Raw genomic sequence first — 24499 nt, 5'->3', positions numbered from 1 at the left:
CTAATGGAAACCTTTGGATGTTTGATATAAATATTTCCAAACTGATCTGAGATTCTCATAGGGTGGATTGACTGGCTTTTGGATAATATTTTTTCAGCTGATAAGAATGTATTCATTACTACTACTCTTGTTTTTGATGGAGAAAATGGTATGGAATTGATTTATTCCCCTAATTTTCAACACTTCAAATCATGAAATTCGGTACTCAGAAGCATGTCCCTGTTTTTTAGGTTGTGCTGTGGACGGTCATCCAATACCGAATATCACTTGGCTTTACTCTGGAGAGCCTCTCAGACTGCAGCACCACCTCCTGGCAGCGGGCCGGATTCTTCAGATACTCAACGTCAGTGATGCTCCTGGTGGTGAAATCAGTTGCCTTGCTCAGAATGAGGCTGGCTCGCTCACACAGAAAACGTCCTTGGCTATACAAGGTAACTTCCCAGCTTCAGTCCTACTGCCCTGTGAAGCTCTTGTCATGGCCTCCTCTATTTTGCCTTTTTCACTCTTGATTTTTTCTCCCTGAAGGCAGGACTGTCATGCATAGCAGGAAATAGATGTTTTGATGTTTTACTGGCATGGATATAGATTTGCAGGACTACCAGGTACCTTACAGTATCTTAGGTTTTACTTTACCAGAATGACACCTGATGTTTCTGGCCTGCTGAGCATAAAACAAACCTTATTGATTCAAGCTATACTTATGCTTATTGAGTCTTGACAATTTTCTTGTCCAGAAATTCAAGACAGAGGTGTCATAGTTTGAATTCCTAAAATTAGAAGCCCCTCTGTTAATCTGCTATAGTCAATGTTTCACAGTCTCTTCTTGCCTGAAAACCCTTCACTTGTGAAAATACTGCAACTGTTATATATACCCTAGAAATACACTGAGGGTGATAAAGCCACCCAACAGAGCAGTGTGTATGGGTTGGAACAGAGTATACAGCTTTCATTGCTCCAGTTCTCAGGGATGGAGTGGAGAAGAATTTTACTTTTCCTTAAATTTTGCCATGAAATTTTAAGTGTGTTGCAACTCTCCCATTCATCTTCAGGATGGATGATCTGTATGCTCTACCTAGTGAGAAACATGCTGCTGTAAGATCATAGAATTGTAGATGCTGCTGGTAACTGCAGTTAACCACATCTTCACTAAATCACATCCCTTTAAAAATAGAGATGCAATTTTCTGCATCATTGGCATCTGGCTTCCCTAAACTGCTCTACCATGTCATTCATTTGCCATGACCAATGTTTCTAAGCACCAAAAAATTGGCTTTGTTACGCCAAAGATGGTCACTGAATTACATCAAGTGAAATCACATTCCTCCTTTGTCCGTTGCCTGGTGCCTTGTAGGCAAAGGTGGCTTCCCTTCACATGAGACACCAAGTCCAAATATTTCATCTTGGAGAATATCTCTGACTCCTTTTCTAAAGGTCTCTTGCTGTCAGTTTTTTTGTGTTAACTTGTCTCTTCCACAATTTTTGGCAGAATACTGGTGGTCAGTGGACAAGCTGATGGCTTGTTCAGCTTCCTGTGGCCGCAGAGGGGTGCAGCTGCCCCAGCTGAGGTGCTTACTGGATGGGGCCGAAGTCAACATATCCCACTGCAAAGAGAAGCCCAAACCAGCCTTGCAGCCCATTGCATGCAACAGGAGAGACTGCCCTTCACGGTTTGTCTGCCCCGTGTTAAAATGTCATACATGCTTTTAAGACGTGCTTGAAGAATTCTTTGCACTGGACATCATGCCACTGCAGCCTCTGCAGCCTCTCTGATGCTGTCAGGAAAAAAGTCATGGCTAAAAGGGAATTTATGATTGCTTAACCTAGACAGTGGGGAATTTGTAGCAAGATTTGTGGAAAACATTGACAGTACACAGTAGAAAGAGAGCTTACTCCTTCAGCAGTTTGGTTAGAAAATAATAGAGAGGCTATTGCCTGCTTTTTATTAGCAAAGTTCACAGGTTGAGTTGTCTTGGGTGTTTCCTGCCTCACCCTATGTTTGATATAAATATCATGCCTGTTCTGAGCTCTGTACATATGGGAGTTTAGACATCCAAGAATAGTAGAGTCATATCTTTTTTATGTTCCACATGGCTTCATACCAGTTTATCCCATCAATATAACAGACAAGAAGCTATGTTTAGCAGCTATTTTTGGTTTTATTCTGAATTCTTGTGTTGTCTGAATATCAATATGGGATGGACTGAAGCTGCAAAGAATTCCCACAGCAAGAATAGAAATGTCTTCTGTAAAATGGGCACATCGCATTGGATATAGTGGGCATGAAGAGGGGTCAGACTGAGTTCTGCCTCCTTTTGGAGATTGCTAGCTTGTGGTTTCCCTGGGATTGAAACTCTGCCACTGTAATCCCCTGGTTTTCAGTTACTGTTAAACACAATGGAGCCAGAACAGCTTGAAAGACTTCTGACTACACTTAGGTCTTCTTCTGCTGTTTCCTCCCCATGCAAAACACTTTTCCTTCTTTGACATCCTTTGATGCAAAGAATACATTCTGAGTGCCTGTCCAGGGAGTCAGTGTAGTGTTATACTCCCTCTGTGTTAAAAATGTTCTACTTCTGCAATTCAGTGGCTCCTTGGCTGAGATGTGTAAAGACACTTTTCCATATTTTTCTGGGTTTTTACTCCCTCCTCTCCCTTATTTCCACTATGCACATGGTGCATTTCAGTATACAAGCCCTTAAATGTAGTCAGGATCTCAAGAGAAATTTAGTACAACTTCTTTCACTCAACAGGAATTGGGGACTTGTATTAAAAAAGAGTCAAAACTGAGGTAAGGAAAGGTGCTAAGCAACCTGATGATGAGTAAGCGGCCAGATTTACCACTTTTACTGTGTTTGGGGTATATGGCAAGGTTTTGTTTACTTTTTAAAATATATTCCTACCCCTCTTTGCAGGCAAATGTTTTCTGAGTTGCCAGTTGAGTCATAAGAAGGAAATCAAAATAGATTTGATGAAATATGAAACATGCTCATTAGCAGTGGTTTCCCTTGGTGATGGCAGTAAATTCTGTGGGAATGGTTTATGTCTTTTTATACCTTCCCTGAACTATAACACAACCCACAATCCTCCCTCAGCTTCTGAGAAACTGCTGAGATGTAAGCTTGGAAATAAAAGTTGATTAAAATGCAAAGAAGAGCTTTACAAGGGGTGCGGAAACTTCAGATTCAGCCTCACCAAATTGCATGAAAAAAGTAGCAGTGGTTTTGTTTTCTGTGTTGGGAGTGTGTTTGTTTATATACTTGTTTCTGTGACCACGGGAGTTAATCACCTACAGAAGACTGGGGAATAGAAGTGGATGCCTCTCTATGGGACTGCCTAATGCCTATTTTTAAAGTAATTGTAAACACTGATGGTGAGGGACATATAGGCACTATTTTCCTCCCAATAACACACAAATCCTGCCAAGTATCCTGAACCTTAATGAAGCAAACTGCTGACTTGACCATAAAACTCTTCAGGAAACTAGTAATCAGTTGCATCCTTCCTACCTACCTCTTTCCCAAAGCTGACTGTGAGTGGTTCACTTAATGGTCCTTATAGAGAAAAAATATGTTGTCCATCTTGGTAAGAGTTTGGACCTGGACTATTATTTTCTGTTGTTACAGGCTTTTCACTAGTTAGACTGGATTTTTTAAACCCCAGCACAGAGGGGTCCAGAGCCTCAGCCCAGCTAGTGAATGCATCGTCTGAGCTCAAGAGGAAAGAATAAAGGTGTTCTTTGTCCCTGGCCTGACTAAGCAGTGGCCCCAGCCCTGAGCAACCTTCAGGCCTTTCTGGATTACCCTAGCCGTCAGGGGCATAACAGAGCAAGCAGACACCAGCAGGACCCAGCAGGCTTTTGGCTATTCTGTCAGCAGCAAGTTCAAAGTGGCCTGTGAGCTACTCCAGCAAATTTACAGAGATAGTTTCCCTACTAAGGGATGTAAATGGGCTATTGTTGGCATTGTGACTGCAGCCTGTGACCAGGGCCCTTGTGGCACAGTGGTGTAAGAGCAGTCACACCCAACCCCTATGCCTGGGCTAGAAATATTTACTAAGCTTTAAAAACAGCCTTGAGTGCTAGAAAATGAATTCTGGGACCAAAGAGCCTTGAAAGATATAATTTAATGAAAAATGTGCTCTTTTCTCAGCTCTCATCCTCTGAGCAGTTTTCAGTGACTACTATGGGAGGCTGAGGCACTCAGCACCTTCCAGAGTCACACCTTAAGTGAATCAAGCCATTGTTGCCTTTCTTCGGTCCAATACATGAAGACTTGTTAACACCAGTGAACCCGCAGATGGAGGCACATACCTTCTCCCTGACCTGTTCACCTTTCTCTCACAGATGGATGGTAACATCGTGGTCTCCTTGCACACAGAGCTGTGGTGGAGGTATCCAGATGCGGCGAGTAACGTGTCAGCGCCTGACAGCGAAAGGCAGCTCTGTCCCAATGTCAAATGAGGCTTGTGCCCAGGTGTCCAAGCGCCCTGTGGACACACAGAAATGTAACAGGCAGCCCTGTGCTGAATGGGTGGCCTCTTCCTGGGGCCAGGTAAGGAACAAGCCAGCAGTCCAAGGAGAGCCTCATAGTCTGGGCTGGAAAAAAGTGACAGAAAATGAGTGAAGTGATTTTGCACCTTAGTATCTTTAGGTTATGGTCTGCAGGCTTTTGAGGAGGCAGCTAATTTGATCAGCTCTTTTCAACTCCATTTTGATGCACTGCATGCTCAGATATCTGTAGCTTCCCACAATCCTTAGAAATGCTGCTTGTGAACAGGACTTTTACTGCAGACCCTTGTATCATACTCAGTGTAAAGGTCTGCAGCTCCTCTTTATGACAGGTGACACATCTGGCAAATACCCTTCTCCAAGTCTTAATTCCCCTTACTACCAAGTGAGGGTGTTTCAGTTTTGGCTGGTAGGAGTCAGGGCTGATGCTTGTGATAGGTTTGCAGTGGCAGGGCTGTACAATATCCCAGTTTCACAAAGTTGGTGATTTTGCCTGAGAATGCCAAAAAGTGGGAACTTTCTTGATTTGCTTCATGGCAAAAAGCAGAACGAAGGACTAAAAGCATTTTCAGACTAGTTGATACTGTTTTGCAGATCTTCAAATTCTCTCCTTGCAGCTTCACACAATGTTCAGATGTTTAAAAGATTCACTCCATAAATACCAAATGTTCCAAGTGTTTAGAGTTAAATCACTTTATTGTGGGAATCCACAGAAGAGTTTTGTTTTGTTTTCGTCTGTCTGTCATCTATGAGATTTCCTGAAAAGACACTCATCAGTATATAGTCAGTTATAACCCAGGTCTAGTCATTACTACGTGCTTTCCTCCCTTTTCTCTCTACTCTAGCTTAACTGAGCCATATGTGAAGGTTAATGAGTCCACTACAGTCTGGATTTAGGGGTAGAAACTGACAGATTTTAGCCCAAAGATCTCCAGAGTAGTGATTCACATGGGGGTATAGCATTCCAGGATGAATGAGAGACAGGGTTAAAACCACAGAAGTCTGTTTTGCTAGGAGTTAAAGCCAGATACCGTTCTACTGTAACATCACTTTTGATGAAATAATCGTTTTCAAAGGGAAAAAGAAAAAGCAGTTTGACAATAGCAAAGTAGTAATACAGCTAATTGAAATGATGAGTCAGGCAGAGATATAGAAGAGAGGCTTCTTACCATGCAAGAAGAGGCTAAGAAAATAATTACTCAGAGTAACAACTATCAGTCTTGACATATAGGGAGCTATCATAAAATATTTTGCCTCCTTTTCTAATTAACATGTGGTAAGTCAATTTGGAAACAATGGCAAATGCAATCTCATTGTATTAGACATTAGACTAATATGATAATTAATATCCACATGCATTCTCTATTTGCTTGAGTACTTTGAACTCTTATCAGGTTTTTTTATGATGGGAGTAAAAATTGTCTACTAGGACTTGTTATTGTTCATTACTTGAAAACAACTTCATTTAACTCTTGCCTGTATATTTTAGAAATTTCTCTCATGAAAGGTGATTTAGTTGTTGTATTACATTTATGAGTAAAGCTTTGAATTATCCTTTTATATGAAAGAAGCAAATTTTCACTCCCTGTGGGATTCCAGGTAAGGGCTGGATTATCCTTGCAAAAGCCAATAACCTCATCCTTTTTTTGTAGATCGTTATGAGATACATAGATACATTGTTCTCCATGACATCATACTCAGCTGACACAATCAAAAAGATCTGAATTAATTTCTTAGACCTAACCTCCGTGCATTATAATATAACATTTCTTCTACCTAGGTTAAAAATACTCAAGTCCCACATGATTCTATGCAACTCAGTGTCCAGGCAGAAGACGGTTAGGAACAAATCACTGGATCAGTGAAGCAGTGGATCAGTGACCTTCTCAGTACTACGGTGTATCAAGTCCCTTTTGCCCAGATGTAGTGACCAACTTTCCCAGCTCACAGAGAAAATAAACAGACTATCTACTCAATATTAGTGCCATTTTGACTTCCACTATGTAATCCTATCATGTTTTAAAACTAGAGACTCAGGCTTGCCAGTGATGAGGACTTCTAGCCCCAGACGTTATCACAGAAGTGCTCTGCATACTCCAACAAACGACATTTCCATGCACCTTGCTCAATGAGGTGTTGACTAGCAACAACCGGAAACCTGGCAGTCACTGCTTCTCTCCCCCAGTGGTCAGGGAAGGAAGAAACAGCATCAGGAAGGGAATATTATGTGAAGAGTGAATGCTAGTGTGAACAGGGTTCCTACTGATGAGGGGGTTTGAAGGGGGCAGAGGTATCCATCAGCAGCCCTCCCCTGGCAAAAATTCCTCCCTCACATTAAGGTCACTTTATTCTACCCTCAGTCTGTTCTTGAATGTAATTTCCAGATACTTAGAAAAACAGTTTTTCTAACAGCTGATATAATTTTAAAAGAACACAAATACATGCTTCATACCTATAGCTAATTATGATTTAATGAAAGGAGAGGATTAGAGGAGTTGAACAGTAAGCATGTGATTGATAAGCTTGAATAGGTTGGGATAAACTCAGTATTGGAGCAAGCTTGCAGGTCTGCTGTGTTCATCATGCTTGCTGCTTTTGTTTATTGTCTTGCAATGCTTTTAAATTATTAAATACTGTGGAGTATGTTCTTGGTTCAATGCATTCTTGGTTATTTACTATTTGTCCATAAAATGTGATAGTACAAGCTGCAAAATGCACAGTAAAAGGAATGTGTTGAGAATTCCTATATGGATGATACGTTCTTGGCTAATGACATGAGAGAATTTTATTTGCCCTAACAGATATATTTAAGATTGAACTATTGAAGAGGACAGATAATGAATCTACAGAGCAGACGTAGAAATACAGTTTTATTGCTGCTGGGGGAGACTGAGGTAGGGCAGAAGATGACTGCACTTAGTCTTCAAAGCCCCCAGAGCTGCAGGAAATGCTCAATAGCTCAACAGTCACTGCATGACAGTATGGACTTTATTTCACCAGCAGTCTTATAAAAGGGAAACATGTCCTGCCTTTTACCTCCCTTAAGTGATTTTTCTCTGTTCACAGTGTAACGGACCTTGCATTGGACCGCGACTGGCTGTACAGCACAGACAGGTATTTTGCCAGACCAAAGATGGGACTTCTGTGTCATCTGATCAATGCAGTGTCTTACCAAGGTAGGACAGGAATCTCTTATGTCTGAAACCACTACCCTTTGTAGAGATGTTGAATGGACTAGTGACTTAACTGGCACCTTCAAGGTTTCCCTTATGTAACAAAGAGGTTATGCTGCAACCCATAGTTACATGGTACAGATCTCACCACTCTTAAGCCCAGGCTTCAGTATGTGTTCCTATGAGCCCCAGAAAAAGCACTAGTTGGTCAACAACTGGAAAGTCTTCTAGGCATACCAAATCCTGACTGTCAGTCTCCTTCTCCTTTACTCAAAGATGAGCTCTAACTGGGGGAAAAGAAGAGACTCCACAGGTTTGCTTTCCTGCAGATAAACTTCACTGTCCACATTGTAAAGACGTATCTACTTTACATGAGGCTTAAGTATGTAAATCATGCCTGGTTATGAAAATTAATATAATTGGTTCTTTGGCTCCCACTCATGCATTTTCATTATCTGTGTGACAAAGAGGTGGGAATGAATTGTGCCTCGGCATCTTCTGTGAGACTGCATTGAAGCAAATAGGAGGTTTTCAGAGAAACAGTTTTGTTCCCACTAGTTGTAAAGCCATAAAAATAGTGACAAAGCCCTGCTAGGTCTTACTGGTCACCTCTTCATTCATTGCATCTTTTTAGTGGACCTCTGGCTGGCACTTCATGGAGAGGACATTTTGGCCAAATCCTCAAATAGTTCAAAAAGTAATTTAGCTCCAGTAGCACTATATCAGTGTGCACCCAGTGAGAGTCTGGTCCTTGAGTTCAGTTACAAACTGCCTTTCAGTGCACTGGAGTTACCCCTACTTGCACCCATTGAAGATGTGACCTATACAGTGCTCTGAGCAAATTATGTTTGAGATATGCAAGGCTTGCTATTCCTGGAGCTTGCATGACACCTGGAATGGCGTATGCTTGCTCCCTGGGCAGCGTGGTGACAAGTCACCCCTCCCTCCCTCCTGCCCGCAGGCCATTGAGCACCCAGAACTGCTGGACCGATGTCTGCAGCGTGCACTGGAGGGTCAGCCTGTGGACCGTCTGCACAGCTACATGTGGAAACTACGGCTTCCAGTCCCGGCGCGTGGACTGCGTGCATGTCCGCACCAACAAGCCCATGCTGGAGCATCACTGCTCCTGGAGGCCACGGCCAGTGAACTGGCAGCGCTGCAACATCACTCCCTGTGAAAACGGTACTTTGCTGAGAGGAGGGGAGGCAGTGTGGCATGGGAGGAGGACAGAAGGCAGAGTCATATCTCAGAAATGCAGGACTGGGCCTTGGAGCTGGGCATCCTGGGGAACCTCCAGCCTGAACTTGTGCAAAATACAGTGTCCAAAACCCAGCACTCCAGTAGGGAATGGTGCCCACTGTGGTATGTTGATGATAGTGTTAGCACTGGGACTGTGTCCCCTTGCTAATAGCTTGTGAAATAGCTGATGCAGTCTTAACTTTCCATTAATGGTACAGACAGAAAGGAAAAACACAAATCACAGACTGCTGACTATAGTTAAAATAAGTCTAAATCCAGTGGAGGCTGCTTGCTTTCAGGTGACAAGCAACTAATTGGGCCTGACAAAGGACTAGGAAAGTTGCAAATATTTAAAACAAAGCAAAACAAAAAAAGAAGATATGATAATGCTTCTTTGGAAACAATGCCCCACTATGGCAATATCTGCTTGAGAAACATGAGGCAGCGCAAGTTTAAATCACTATCCTTTCATTTGCCCTGACTCCCACACTTGCTGATTTTGATGGGCACATAAGCTGGTTGCTGTGTAATCATTGCAGAAGCAGCAGCAGAACCCACCTGTGATTGCTTACAGACACACCAGCTCCAATGCTCTCTCTCACTAGAGGCAAAGCTGACTCCGTAGGTCCAAACCCACAAGCTGAGTTTGGGGTGCCCTAAAGAAGTGGAAGGGCTGAGGGAAATTACAGGTGCCTTTGCCAAAGGAAGACCTTTGTTGTCACTCCAGCCTCTTCCTGCTATATAGAAATGTCCCACATCTAGACAACAGTGGAATTACTTGGCATAGACATTACTAGAAAGGGCTGTACAACTGACCTGAGATAAGCGCTCTTTCTAGCCTTAGCATGGTAAGTGGGACTCCCTTAGGCACCACCATATTCAAGGTCTTGAAGGGATACTGGACAGTTTTTCAACCTGGAGCTCAAAAGCAGGAGGCTGCAGGCCTTAAAAACTGTCCAAATGATACCAGGACCTAAGTCCTAGAGGAGTTCAAACATCTTCACCCTTGGCTGTGTTCTGCCACACATGTGTGAAAAACACAACACCCAGTCAGCTGGAGTGACATTCCCACATACTGTCTCTTCAAATGCAAATGACTGGCCAAAGTGCTTCTGAGTTACTCTGCTAAAGTCAGGGTTTTTTACTACTTCAGTTTAACAACGGTTATGAAACTCCTAGAGCCTCCCTAAAATGTTGATAGATGACAAACTGACAGTGCTGGAGCAGCCTTAGAAGCCCTCTCCCCAGGCTCTGAAAGGAAAGGCTGTCAACCACATTCTTCTTTGCGCCTTCAGCTTCTTGAAGTCCCTGCTCAGTCTCTGCAGCAAGTCAAACTCAAGCTCACAGTGAGATGTCCTAATGTAAAGCTATCTATCATGGTCCCCCTCTTGGACATCCCAGGAAATGTTTTCAGGTAAGAAATCCTTCTTCCATTGCTTCATCACCATTTCTCCTTTTTGTTTCCCCTTCGGCAGTGGAGTGCAGGGACACTACAAGATACTGTGAGAAAGTGAAGCAGCTCAAACTCTGCCAGCTCACCCAGTTCAAGTCACGGTGCTGTGGGACTTGTGGAAAAGCTTGAAGAGAAAAGCAATGAAAACGGAGGAACAAGGGGATCACAGCCTTTGCTTCACTGAGGCAAGGACTTTTGCAGAAAATATAAAAGGAATTTTTTTTTTTCATTTTATTTATTTATTTCCCTTTTTTTTAAAAAAAAAAAAAAAAAAGAAATTCTTTTACCAAATGGTTGTTGTAAATGGACTTGACAAGTTTTCCCTTCTATGAATCTGGGAGACAGAATGCAGCAAAACAAGATCATGAGGGTAGATGACAATGAGCCCCAGTGCCACCAGCAATGGGCCTGAGAGGAGTGGGGCTGCTCCATAATCCATGTACATGCCTGGGAATACACCAACAGACAGATGGGGAAGCGGATGAGAGTAAAAACCTATCATCACATTGGACCACCCACTATAAAATAAATAATCAGCTTGACAGGTCAGGGGGTACTGGAGGGGGAAAAAAAAAAAAAAAAAAAAAAATGTTAAACATTCAGTTGTGCAGTATACAGATACCTCATCTAGCTTAACTACTTTGAGAATATAATCATATAATTTTGGTTTATAAACCTATTAGTTACAAATGTTCCCAGGTTGTGCTTGTGAGGGAAGATTGGGGGTAGGAGGATTACCCTCAGCATAGAGGCGAGGTGATGATAATTATTATCCAGGAGAAAAGGAGGATGTGTGATCTGCTATTGACACACTGTGGTACAAACCTACCAATGATGTCGTCTTGTGGGCACAGGTGGGAAAGATAGAAAATGTCTGTTAGTAAGAGGAGCTACTTCACATATTGCATCCTACTAACATTTATTTGGAAAAGAGAGGGAGTACAGTTCCCAGAGTTCATGTGCTCTCAGACCTGGGGTTTTGGAAAGGAACTTGAGGAATTGGGTTTTCCTGTCCTGCTAAGGTGAAATTTCTCTCTCCTGGCAGCCTTTTGGACAAGTAGCAGATAAGAGCTGTATTCTGATTTCTTGTGGTTATTCCTACTCAGTAGAAACAGAATGGATTAATCATCAATCAGTGGACTAATGCCAACAATTTTTAATAAAGTTGCTCCTCAAGCTGCCTCCCACAACAAAACAGTTGCTATGAAGCAGCACATTTTTAAGCCCATGTATAACACTCTGAAGATAAGATCTAAAAAGTGAGGATCAGACATCACACCCACAGCATGGCTTTGCATGCTCTCTGTGAGTCTTTCCCACTGGCCAGCTGCAGTGGTTATTCAGCCACTGAAGTGCTTCAACCCTTTAGATTCTGGGCACTCTTTGCTTTGCTCAGAATAGGGCCCTAAAATTAGAGGAGCTCTGCAGAGTAGAGGTTTGAGCATTGTGAAACTTTAAAGGAGAGCTATCTGGATTGGAGGCTTTGGCTCAAGATCATCTCTAAATTAAAGACTTGACTGTGCCTCTCCCAGTGGGCTTATGCCTTGTGGTATGTTAATGAAATGCTGTTCAAGTACATGTGTTACAACTTCCATGACATGTGGATTTTTCAGAAAAACTGGGAGTCCACTTTTGAGGTCAGTGCCAGGTTCATGATATTAAACTGTCTTGAGTTAGTTTGAAACACATCTGGCAGTGAACACTCTTACTACAAATGGGTCTTCAAGAAATAGCATTGCTAAGCATCAGTGTAACGTTTTATTTAAGAAAAGAAGAATGTCTTTCTATGTAAGTAAATGTATATCTTTCTGTATATTTATTAGGATTTCTTGTATAAAAAGTGCAATATTAGTAATTGTACATTATTTTGTCCAGATAAAACTATTTTGTTTTTCTTTTTTTTTTAAATCTCCCCAGAATTTTGTTCCTCTAAAATCAACAATAATAGTGTATTTCTCTTAACTTTAATAGCACTTGCATTTAATTGGGGATCTGCTTCACAGTGCACAGAGTGCTTTATAAACTATGACATGGCAGAGGGATGATGTTTTTAACTTGTGAAGTTATAGTTATGCATGGAATGAAGGACAATTCCTTAATAACAACAATAATAATGATGATGATGATGATGTGGTGAATTTTTCTAGCACAGTAGTTAACAAAAAGCAATACGGGGAAATATTTTCATTTGTTTAACAGCAAAACATTCGGATGATCACATGCTGAATTGTATCTGTGTAACTGCACAGCATAAACACAAGGGATCAGATCTGGAGGGGCCACTGTGTTGTCTCTGCACAATGTGAATTAATTTCACATGTTTGTCCTCTGAATTGTGACTTGGCAGCATCTCAGTAAGATAAGGATTGCTGGATATTTTATGTAAGATGCTTTCCTTTCCTAAAAACAAACCAGTAAATTTGTATTTATATAACTTTTGTACAAGTAATGCGTTATATATTTAGCTACTGATGTCTGACATGTTGTTTATTAATCTTTTTTAAAAAAGCCAGCAAAGTAGCAAAGCTGTTGGAGTACTCTGTCCTTATTCAGTATTATGATAGCAGCACACAGCTGTTATGCAAAGTACACATGATCTACCTGCCCTGGGGAAAGAGGATGTCTCAACTTGTTTTTAAAATTTTCCAGCCATAAAGATTCTGCACCCTGTCTTGGAGATCTATTTTAATTATTCATTTGCCTTGCTTTATTCTTTTTTGTTAATGTCTTGCTTCAGTGCTCTTTCAGAAGTATAAAGCTATCACTGCTGGTCCTAGGATCATGGAAATCAGTAAAATTATACTCCTTTTTTTAATATGCAGCTGTGCCTAAAGACATTTTGTAACTCTCATCAGCAACCTGTGGCATGAAGCAACCCCTGTTACTTCAGTCCTTCCTTACAGGTCACTGCTGCCTTCAGTAATGGAGCTTCCAACTCTTGAAGCATCAAGTGTATACGTACAAGAAATACTGGTAATGGTCAGAATTACAAAGGGGAAAGGAAAGAAGAACTAAATAAAGCAAAAGCATTTTCCCTTAACGAAGACAAAAAGAAGTTTTTAAAACTAAGCTGGTTCTGCCATTGCCCTTTTCAAATTAACTAATGTCTCTTCTAAAAGTGAACAGTGATTTTGCTCTGATTTACTGAGGATTTCCCTAGCGTGATATTCCTGCATGTGCTTTTTAGACACCTACACTGCAGGGAAATAACACCTCACACCTACATAAACACACACAAGCCAAAGACCAGGCCTAAGACTTCCAAGCAACACCACTGAATGCAATGGGAATTTGGTCATTCGTTTTGAGTAAAACAAGTATAAAAGCTGGTGTTGATGTAAAATGAACAGCAGGCCAGTTTAGGTTCTCAAGAGAATAATTATTCTCTTTTTATGCATATGGCTCTAGTTACCAGTCAAGTCAAAAAGCCTTCAAAACCTTCAAAGAAGGCTTCTGGTTTTGTTCTCCCTACTAATTTTCCTCAGTGAAGAAAACCAGCTCTTCAACAAGAAGTAAAATGCAGTGCTGAAATGTTCCCCACAGGAGACCTATTCCTGCCCCCTATTACGAGGCAAGGTAATCACAGCTTAACTACTCCAGGCATGTACATCTATGTACATGCTCTTAAAACCATAGAAGACATAGGCAGAGTTTTCCAAAGTAACCTTTAGCTGGAAATTTTTTTCCTACTATCTGGCCACAGTCATATTGATAAATAAACTTGATTATTCATCAGCACAAGTTGACACCTCTATTTGTAGAAAAATGTGAACCAAAAGCTTACTCTCTTCCAGATTTTCCAGGCTGTAGAAGTCCTTGTAAATTCTTAATAGCAGCTGTCAGTGAGTCACTGATCATTTCAGCTAGTAGTTGAATGAATTAACTTCAGTGTCAGATTTTTCTTCACAGACTACTAGTGTATACAGACAGGAAGCTCAGAACTGCTGATGCTAACTATGGCTCTGCATATTATCTGCAGACCACTGTTTGGAATCATCAATTTAACCATTCTCTTCATCCTCTTATTTAAAGTTATACGTATATTTATTGATAGTGTTATGTATTAACTGTCACACAGCTTTTATTTGTGGAAAATAAGCCAAAGAAGATGTCAAATACTTTAGTTCGTACAAAATTGATAGAGGGGACAATTAAACATCCTTTTTCTACTGATCTTACACATTTTTCACACTAAAAGCATATCAGTTAATCATCATTTTCATGTACGTAGCTTTTCATCATCTCCAGCCAGCATGTCCCCTCCAGTCAATCAGAATCAAATCTAAAATCTTGTCATATACGTAGTCATTTTAATAAAACTTTGATGTAAAGTTCTAAGGTATTTCAATAATATCCAACCCAACATGTTATTTATCCAGATTTATAAGGGGAAAAGCCATGTCTCAGCATCTCTTCTTCTGATTGCAAAACTTATTTCTATCCTCCCCTGCCTTTACACGAGACACAATACTTGCTCCCATTCTCAGTTTCACATGTGAAAACATGAACACAATACAATTTATTCTCCATCTGTCACTCTGAGAAGCAGATATGGTACTCAGCCTCACCTTTCCTTCAGTGATCAAAGATGAAGACTGAGACTAGAAAGTCCATGAAATTACAGATTTCAGTCCTTCTTTTTTTTGATAGAATGGTTACAAAAACCTGGAACAGCCTCTACTGAGCCAACCAATACATTCTGAGTGGCTGAGGCAGCAAGGCTGAGAGTACACAAGTGCCTTTGCATTAAAGAAGTATCATGGCAGGCTCCATCTGGAAGAGTTTTTTTCAAATGCTAAAAAGAAACTGACAGAGCACAAAGTAGCTCATGACATGTATTTAAAACAGGATCATCAACAGTGGCTCTTCATCCCTTGTATATCAGCTTATGCTCATATAAAGAAGGCTTTATGCAGGGAGAAACAAGGTTAGCACAGCAAAAAAAGTCTCTGACCAATAAAAATATCCAACCAAAAAACCCAAAATAAGATGAAACAAAATCAGTTTGTATTATTGCCAGAAATACTGAGGGCAAAACGTATACCGTATCGCTGACATGAAAAGCAGCTGACAGCATAAAGTAATAAGTGAAAGTGTGAAAGTTGCAATATTTGCTGCCAATATCACCAGGTATAGACACAGTCTGATACAATTTATTCTCATGAGAATCTTGCCAGTGCTTTTGGTTTTGCTTTTAATGCAGGAAGCCCACTGGATGTGCTTTGCCCTTCACGCTTACCAGCTTCACACTGGTGACTGCCTCTGGCATTGTGACTGATGAGCACACACATTGGTAGACCTGAACATGCTTACTTCACAAAGAAACAGGGGGTTGCATGGGAATGTCTTTAATGCCCCTCTCTGAGTCTGTATCAATTGGTACCATGTGCAAGTTATACTGCTGCTCTGAACTGTACACATTGATTGTTGATGAAGTGTGTCAGATGGGAAGGAGCGATGCAGCATTGTGTCAGTCACTGCACACCCATTTCTCCTTGGCACCTCACTGTCCCAGTGACAAGAGCCCAGAGCTCTTATCACCCTCACTTGCTTACATAGCTCCAATGAGCTCTGCAGGTCTTTGACCCTGACAGCTGATCTAATTACTAAGTTTAATTACTAAACATTATTTCTTTCCAAGGAGAGATTCCATCCTACCACACTCCTTCTATCCTCTCTTCAAAATAACTGCTTCTGTCAGCAAGAGCAATAGCTTTTGAGGAAGATGGGCTCTGTGTTTCTCAAGGCCAGATTCCTCTGCACAGCATGTCAGTGAAGCTACTTGTCCTGATTTCAGCTGGGATAGAATTAATTTTTCTTCCCAGTAGCTGGTATAGAGCTGTGTTTTGGATTTAGGATGAGAATAATGTTGATAACACACTGACGTTTTAGTTGTTGCTAAACAATGGTCAGAGACTCCTCAGATTCTCTACAGTCCTGCCAGCGAGTAGGCTAGGAGATACAAGAAGTTGGGAGAAGACATGTCCAGGACAGCAGACCCAAACTGGCCAAAGGGATATTACATACCATATGATGTCATGCTCAGTACATAAAAAGAGGAAAGCTGGCTGGAGGTCACTGCTCAGGAACTGGTTGGGCATCATTTGGTGGGTGGTGAGAAACTGCATTGTGTATCACTTGCTTTGTATATTCTATTTATCATTATTTTTATTGTCATTATTAATTATTCCTTCTTTCTCTTGTTCTATTAAACTGTCTTTATACCAACCCATGAATTTTAACTTTTTTTCCAATTCTTTCCTCCATCCCACTGCAAGGAGGGGAGTGAGCAAATGGCTGTGTGGTGTTTAGCAGCCTGCCAGGTTAAGCCATGATACAACTGAAGAACCAGCACTAAGCTCACACAACAAAAGGACCCCTGATACTACAAAATGCTCATCCTTCACCACAGGCATAATTTTTGTCTCAAAGGGTACCTCCATACTTGCCAAGACACAAAAAAATTGCCCCGAGAGCAGCTGAAAGACCAGGCATTTGCGTAAATTGCTAAGGGTATAGGATGGCTGCAGCAGCGAAGGCAGGACTGCAGTAGATGAACAGAGCCCAGGCATGAGACTCCCCTCTTGCACAGAGCAAGTACTCTGCAGCCAGGAAGGAACAGGAAGGCACTTCAGCTGGCTTGAGCAAGGGATGGGGTTTATGAAACTCCACTAACTAGGGCTTTTAAGCCAAAACAATGGACAAATGGTGTGCTACTTGTTCAGGTTGCAATTCTCTATCCTTCCTGCTAAAACACTGCTTACCTCAGAGTGAAAAAAAAAGGGAAAACCAAGAGTGTTGTCTAAGCCTTTAAGCCCTTTGCAAAGAAAAGCTTTATATTTGTGTAGATATAAATAAAAGTATGCAGTTTTATGTGGTTAAAAGGGAAGGGAACACCGGGGGGTTTTACTCTGGTTGCATATAAATACTGTTTGTTTAAGCAGTGGCAGGATGTGAACAATTGCATAGTAAGCATATAGTTATCCACACGTGCTTAGGACGACATGGGCATGGGAAACCACTCCCTACTACTACCCTCTTTAATACTATAAATTAGTCTGCTGCTTCTAGGTCTCATATGAAGTCTGAGCCTACTTCATTTAGAAACTCCCTAGGGCCAGTGGCAAAGCACAGTAATAAAACCTGAACCAAAAAGATCACACCAGACAGGCTATAAACAGCTTGCTTGCCAAGTGAGGAGCCAGGACGGGTTTCTTTCTTTTAAGGAAGTGCTTAATGGTTGGGCTGAGGAGTAATTTGGTTTGGACTATGTGGAGACTTCCCCCTAACCCTCTTCAACATGCTCCTTTTTTTTATAAGTGCATAAATTATTGGTTTAAATAAATAGCCCATGAAGTTGGTGGATACTTGTTAAACTACTTCACCTACTGAAAGACTGATGGAGTCAGTTTTCAACTAATAGCATACAACCTAGTGATTATATTACCAAAAAAGAAAAATCTCAGTTAACCCACTACATACAAATCACAGCAGATCAAATCCAGCTGTGCAGGGAGGATCCCACTGACACTTTTCTTTTTTTTGGCAGAGAGCAAAGCAAAGGGTCACTCAGCAAAGCAGCACCCTCAAGCTTGTGTGATGGCACTCAGCAGTGCCGCATGAGCCCTCTTGCCTGTCTGAGGGTAATTCACACCAGCAATCACAGCACTAGTGAGCTGGTGAAAAGAGGGAATATAAAGCCAAGCACAGCATTGTCTCTTAAAGAGTTACCCTATTTCTTCCCTGCTTAATGAAGCCAAAAACATCTGTGGGACAGACATGAAGTCAGATGGAGAAGTGAAAAATCAGGTTGCCCCAAAGCAGTGTTTCCCCACAAAAGAAAGAAGAGAGGCACAAATCATCAAATTACTGCTTGCAATGTGGGAAGGAGTCAGAGACACTAGTACTGTAGGGAAAAAGGGATTTGTAATAGGATCAGCCAAAAGCAAACTTTGGTCAGAATATTTCTTATGGAAGTTTCCCAACCCAATGAATCCAGACTGCAGTTCTCTTCCCAAATGCCACTTTCCAACTGAGATGATGTGCTGCATTTGTGTGGTGAGAGTTTTTGGTAGCAGGGGAGGGGCCTACAGCAGTGTGAGAAGGCCCCTGTGAGAAGCTTCTCAAAGCTCCCCCAGCTCAAAGTCCAGACACACCTCTGGCCAAGGCTGAGCCAGTTAGCAATCGTGGCTGCACCTCTGTGATAACGTATTTCAGAATGAGAAATGAGAGGAGTTGTGAGGATAAGTTATGAGGATGACACCTCTGTGAACACCGAGGTTACTGGAAGAAAGGAGTCCAGGGAGGTGCACCAGAGCAGAGATTCCCCTGCAGCCCATGGTGAGACAGCAGGGCTGCCTCCCTCTGCCATCCATGAGGGTGGAGCAGATGCTCCCCGGCAAACCTGTGGAGGATCCTACACCAGAGCAAGTGACTGCACCCAGTGAAGGTTGGGACTCTGTGGGAAGAAGCAGACCCCACTGTTGCAGTTTGGCCCTGGAAGGAGTGCAACATGCAGGAGGGACCCATGCTGGAGCTGCTTGGGCAGGGCTGCAGCCCATGGGAAGGGTTCACATCATAGAAAGTTCATGGACGAAAGTCGTCCATGAGAGGGGAACCATGCTGGAGCAGGAGAGAATGTGAGGAATCCGCCCTGTGAGTAGGAACGAGCAGCAGACTGATGGCACACCCTCATTCCCCTGTGCTCCTGGCAAGGAGGAAGTAATGAGGAGGAAAAGATGAGCCCAGGAAGAAGGGAGGGGTGGGGGGAGGTGTTTTTAAGATGTTGTAATGCTGTTAAGTGTTGTTGTTCTTAGTGTTTGTATTAAATTCATGTTTTCTTCCCCTTATAAGTTTGTCTTTTGCCCATAAGCATAACAGGTAAATCATCCCTCCCTGTCCTTATCTCAATTCCTGAGCCTTTTGCTTTATTTTTCTCCTTCCCATTCCAGAGGGGGAAGAGGTGAGGGAGTGGCTGCATGGTGCTCAGTTGCCCTCTGGTCTCAAACCAGGACAGCAAATCAGCACAAGACAAAATTATGATCTGGGGCAGAATGGAGGTGTTTAACACAAAAAATAGAGATGGGCTGCACTGCAGTACACAGGATTTGGTTAATGTTTTCATGCAGAATGAATTTATGGATAAAGGTGAGCAGAAGTTAGTTTTGCCTTATGTTAGTAACAAATTTAACTTTTTCTTAGAGTGGTCACAATCTCAGAGAGAAGGAGAGGCCACCATTGTAGGCCCCTCCTGCGCTACTAAAAACCCCTGACACACACAGAAACCCAGCACATTTGCTAATGACACTGCTCAATTTAATCAAAATTAAACTGCACACTGGGAAGGTGTTGAATTCTTTAGCTGTGTTACAGAGCAAAGGGAGGACTGCTGCCTCCACAGGAGGCCAGAAAGATCAGAAGCACAGTGCTGTCCATGAGGTGCACAGGCTCACCTTGTGATCAGCATTCCACTCAGGAGGAGACTGAAACAGACTGGATTAAATAAACCCTTCCTCCAAGGGAGGTCAAGCAGCACACAAAGGCTCTGCTTCAGAGCAACACCAAATTAGGAGGCATTGAAGTTCTCAATTAAAGAGCAAGAGTTAAGTGAGAAAAAGACAAAAAATACAGAGAAACAAGGATCAATGTGTCTTTTCCCTGTATCTTGTTTTTCATTTGAGCAAATGATCCAGAAAAAGCCCCTGCCTGGAAATTAAGTTTATTTTAAGAGCTCTTCAAATGTGGAATCAGTGATGGATTTGAAAGGTTACAAACAATATCAAACTGTCATTTGTAGTTCACTTAAGCCCTGTTTTTTGAATACATTTCCAAGAAGGCTGCATCCACTCTTCTTCCTTCAGTATCCACCTTGCAGGCATTCACCCTTGGAAGCAGGGACATAGAAATTGTGACCATCAGCATCAGCTCCCTCAAAGATGTAACCAGGTGGGTTTTTGTAAGAAGCCAAGCATCTAACAATGCCCTTTGGTGTGTAGCTGGTATTGTAGGTAGTTTTAGCATCTAGCAGAGTGTGGTGCTTTGGGCCTGACCAGGCAGGTTTATAGCTCTTCGTAACTGTGAGTGGATGTGGCACATAATGGGTATGAAAGGTAGTCAAGCAATCCATTGGTTTTGCTGGGAAAGCCAGCTCCGGAGCATGAGTGATAGGTTTTAGTCTCTTGCACAGCCAGGGCTTATAGTCTTCCTTCATTATTGATAAGCTATTGAATGGCTCAGTACTTTTTTTAAGCTTGGCCAAAGATCGACACATCTTGGCTGGCTTGCCATTTGGGTACTTGTAATGTAACTGAGTAGTAGTGTGAAGGTCCATCTTCTCTAGAGGAGGAAGATATACGTCAAGTTTTTTGGTGAATAAGGGAGCCTGTGGCCAAGCTTGGTACTTTTCATGAAACTCAGTTGTAGAGAAAAATGGAAGATCATGGAGAATCTTTGGCTGGTATGGTTTTGCAAGCTTGGCTGGCTGACCAGCCAGCCCCTTGTAAGAAACTTTGTGGGTAGTGAGGCCATCAAATGGGACCTTATTGACGTTGTATTTCTCATTTTTATGGACATAACATTTCTCCAGGGGATGTGGCACATAACTCACTCTATAATTAGTTATATTCTCAAAAGGAGCTTTTGTTTTCTGGACCAGAGTCAGAGGTTTGCAGCTTTGAGTGGCAACCGGCCCTCTGTAGAGATATTCATCCTGGACAATGGTTCTGTGGTCAAATTTTTCTTCTGATGGGTGAAACCTGTCATTTGGTCTAAATGGCTCTATCTTTGGTTCATGCCATAGCACATAGTCATCTGAAACATAAAATAAATACTATTTAAGTAAGTGCTCAACTGAAGTTCTTTGGTGAGTTTAGGCATATATCACATTATGTTGTGATTATTACATTTTCTACTGTAACAACTTTTAGTTGATGTTGTAATGACTGATAAATCCTATTAAAAGAGCTGCTGTAAACACATATACACTCATGTGCTAACACCTAGAAATGCTTAGCATCTGCATAGAAAATGGAATTAAAATAGTCCTTTACCCACCCATACCTACAGAGATGATGAAGTACAATACCAGAAGATTAAATTACATTCTCAGTCTTGCGGAGACATTTTCTACAGGTGACTGACTGGATGCTGTCCTCATGCTCAGTCAACCAGAAATCACGAAAGTGGAATATCATGTCATTGACTTCAATCCTCTTCATTTACCTTCCTGCAGCTATGGTGTGGCTGGCTCAGAGCACAGGCAGAGTATGCCTACACCTGCAGAAGGCTGTTCAGGTGTCTCCCACTTACCTCCGGAGCAAGGAGAAACACATGTCCATGATTCCACTCTAAAGGTCAAGTTGCAGGGCTACCCTTCCTGTTTGTACCTTCTCATTTGGGGATAATGTGATTTCTCAGCTGCACAGATGTGATGCTGCTTACTATTTGCTGAGTTCAGGGTTTTGCAGCTCATCTTGGTGTCAGCAAGTTGTGCTGTGTGGCACCTCCTCAGCTCTTGGCTTTGCTCTCTGTGGTACTCCTGCTATCAGTACAAGCAAGAACCGAGAAGAAGCTTGTACCTCTGTCTCCAATTCTTCCTTATTAGGAATGCTGGAATTTGAAGACCAAGCCTACACTGATCTGAAAGCACTGAATCATATAGCAGAGATTGTCCATACTTCAGAAATCTTACTATCCAAATTTATGACAGAAAATGTTATAGGTGGCATTTTAAGAGACATTCATATCTTCCCTCCTCAGCAGGATATCAGGGAAAAAGATGAAGTACTGAAATTTAAAAAGATTTGCACTCAAGCCATACCAGAAAGTTGCCTAACTCTCCAACCAGTGTGGCAGCCACAACACCATCATTTTTCCCCTTCCTAGTATTCTTGTGCAACTTCCCCTAGAGAGCATCATGGTTACTGGTAGGAAGTTGAAATGAAATAGTCTTAGAGCTAATCCAAGTCTTTTTTTTTTTTTTTTAAACCACATTGAGAGTCATGAATCAAATAAGCTTCCAGCTGACTCTGCTCAGGAAGGAAGTCTAGATGTTAAAGTCCTAGAGAGTAAATGATGCTCTTAGGTATTAGGATATTTGAACTCTCCAATCCAGTTACTCCTCTTGAACATCAGTGGGTATTTTACTGCACAAAGACAATCACACAAAGCATGTGTTCATTACAGTGTAAGGTTGACACACACACACACAAAAAAAATTTTGTCCTAATTAGGTGTCCATTTAAAGTCCTTCTGTTTCAAATCAAGTTGCTCCGCCCTGGCACAAAAGAGGAAGCAGCAGCCACAGGCGTTGTGCTGCTCCCAGCGAGCACCCTGGACCTTGGGTACTCATGCTACAAATTAGTGTAGTCACCTGAGAACATGGGCCTGCCTGTGTGCACTAGCATAGACTTTCCTTTGCCACTGTAGATCAGGCCGAATGCCCTACTAGTGACAAGGCTGCTTAAATGCACCAGTGCTCTTGTTTCTCTGGGGGAATAGGGAGATGTCTAGGCATCACTGCTCTCATGGGATGCTGACCTTGTGCCCATGCCTAGAGTAAATGATTTTTCTGGAGATACGGTCCAACAGGGTGAACCACAAGCTACATGGACATCTGTCATTAGATAATGTATTAATAAAGTGTTAAAATGTGAGAAGCTGATAAGATTCAGCCTATCTGTAAGCAAGGGATTGTTCAGAGATCTGATATTTCAGATGCCAGCCAAGAGCAGTAAAAAACTTTTTAGGTTCTCCCATCATCTTCGCTGAAAAATAGTGTGTGCATTTTGAACATAACCACAGCTTTTGCAAAATATTCAAAATATGACAATCAGGTCCACCTGTATTCAATTGTAAAAATGTACAAGCTCTACACAGTTGGAGACCCTGTAGGCATTATGAATTAACTTTACTTAGTTTAAGCCAGCAGTGCTACTATTCCTTTAAAATATGTTACAATTTAATTTAAACTCTAATTCTACTCCCATAGATATTAATAGTTTCCCACGTAGCACAATCTTGAAAACAGAGGGAACAGAGGATATGAACCATATGTTATTTTAGGGTTAGGCACATCCCACTATAAACAAGCAAGACAATACTGAAATTAGATTACATACCTGCAGACGGATAGAAACAGCTATCTGTGTAGCTTGGAGGAGATGAGAATTTTGAAACCTTAAGTTGCAAAGTCATCTGACATTAGTTATTATATGCAATAGCATAATGTAAACCCTACATTGTCATTTGGGATATGGTGTGTTTAGTGAGTAGTATGACAATACAGTAGGAAAGGTAATTTAATACCAATACAGCACTGGTTTATGCAGCTTAAATATCTGAATTATGATAATTAATTGAATAGCACGTTTCAAAATTTCACCCTTGAGTAGTGATCAGTAAAACCTAGCAATGCTTAGAGAATAGCACAATGAAAACTTGTATGTTTTGTGAACCTGGACCTTTAAAAGGGAATTCATTCAGTATGCAACTTGATCTTTGAGGGGGTTTGGATGAAGATTTCCATTTGAATTGTTTTGAGAAATACTGCAAATTATAGCCAAATGTACATTTTATTAGAGCTCTGGAGGAACAGTTAAGGTGCTGACCTAAACACTGATAAAAGACAAAGATACACATCTGGTTCAGAATCAAAAAAATTAAGGATATCTAAACACAGAAGGAAAAATGCTCCACTTGCACAAAGAAGCCTTTTTTTTATTGGCTACACTGAAGCTATTCCAATGATTACCATCTGGTCACATTGCCTTTGCAAAATGAAGTGTTCAAAACTGTGTAAATGTGGGTATTTTGCACCTGTGGCTCATAGTCTTTACAACAATGGACAATATTTCCAGGGTGTTTAATGTAAAAATCCCAGTTTATGCTCTTGCAAATATGCACATGCACTAAAGTCTGACTTCAAATGGGTAATCTTAACACTGTATTCACATACTTTTATTTCCTTGCTTCCTTTATCACTCTGAGTTCTAAGAAAATTGTCTCTGTACATTGGAACAAATCTCAATGCCAGAATCAATCATAAGATTTTATATTTGCACAGCCTAATAAAAATAAAATAATTTTAAGAAATACACAATGCTAGCTATCAGCCTAGCAGTGTTAGCT

The 24499-nt window shown here is 41.5% G+C and overlaps 2 protein-coding genes across 3 annotated transcripts in view; one reads left to right on the top strand and one right to left on the bottom strand.

Annotated features, from left to right (window-relative positions):
- ADAMTSL1 (ADAMTS like 1) overlaps positions 1 to 10623 on the top strand; it is a 217249-nt gene extending 206626 nt beyond the window's left edge. For both annotated transcript variants that reach the window (XM_026866332.1, XM_026866331.1), the window contains 6 exons: positions 231 to 431; positions 1487 to 1667; positions 4343 to 4550; positions 7574 to 7683; positions 8642 to 8862; positions 10395 to 10623. In XM_026866332.1, coding sequence (XP_026722133.1) covers positions 231 to 431; positions 1487 to 1667; positions 4343 to 4550; positions 7574 to 7683; positions 8642 to 8862; positions 10395 to 10501 — 1028 coding nt within the window. In that variant the 3' untranslated portion in view covers positions 10502 to 10623. The remainder of the gene's footprint in view (positions 1 to 230; positions 432 to 1486; positions 1668 to 4342; positions 4551 to 7573; positions 7684 to 8641; positions 8863 to 10394) is intronic.
- Positions 10624 to 20094: 9471 nt separating this feature from the next.
- SAXO1 (stabilizer of axonemal microtubules 1) overlaps positions 20095 to 24499 on the bottom strand; it is a 10100-nt gene continuing 5695 nt past the window's right edge. The window contains exon 3 of the mRNA XM_026866349.1: positions 20095 to 21181. Within this exon, the coding sequence (XP_026722150.1) occupies positions 20229 to 21181 (953 nt within the window). The 3' untranslated portion in view covers positions 20095 to 20228. The remainder of the gene's footprint in view (positions 21182 to 24499) is intronic.

Source organism: Athene cunicularia, assembly GCF_003259725.1.
Source record: "Athene cunicularia isolate RWA chromosome Z unlocalized genomic scaffold, athCun1 chrZ_part2, whole genome shotgun sequence".
In the NCBI taxonomy this organism is placed as follows: Eukaryota; Metazoa; Chordata; class Aves; order Strigiformes; family Strigidae; genus Athene; species Athene cunicularia.
This window is presented reverse-complemented; position numbering and strand designations above follow the sequence as displayed.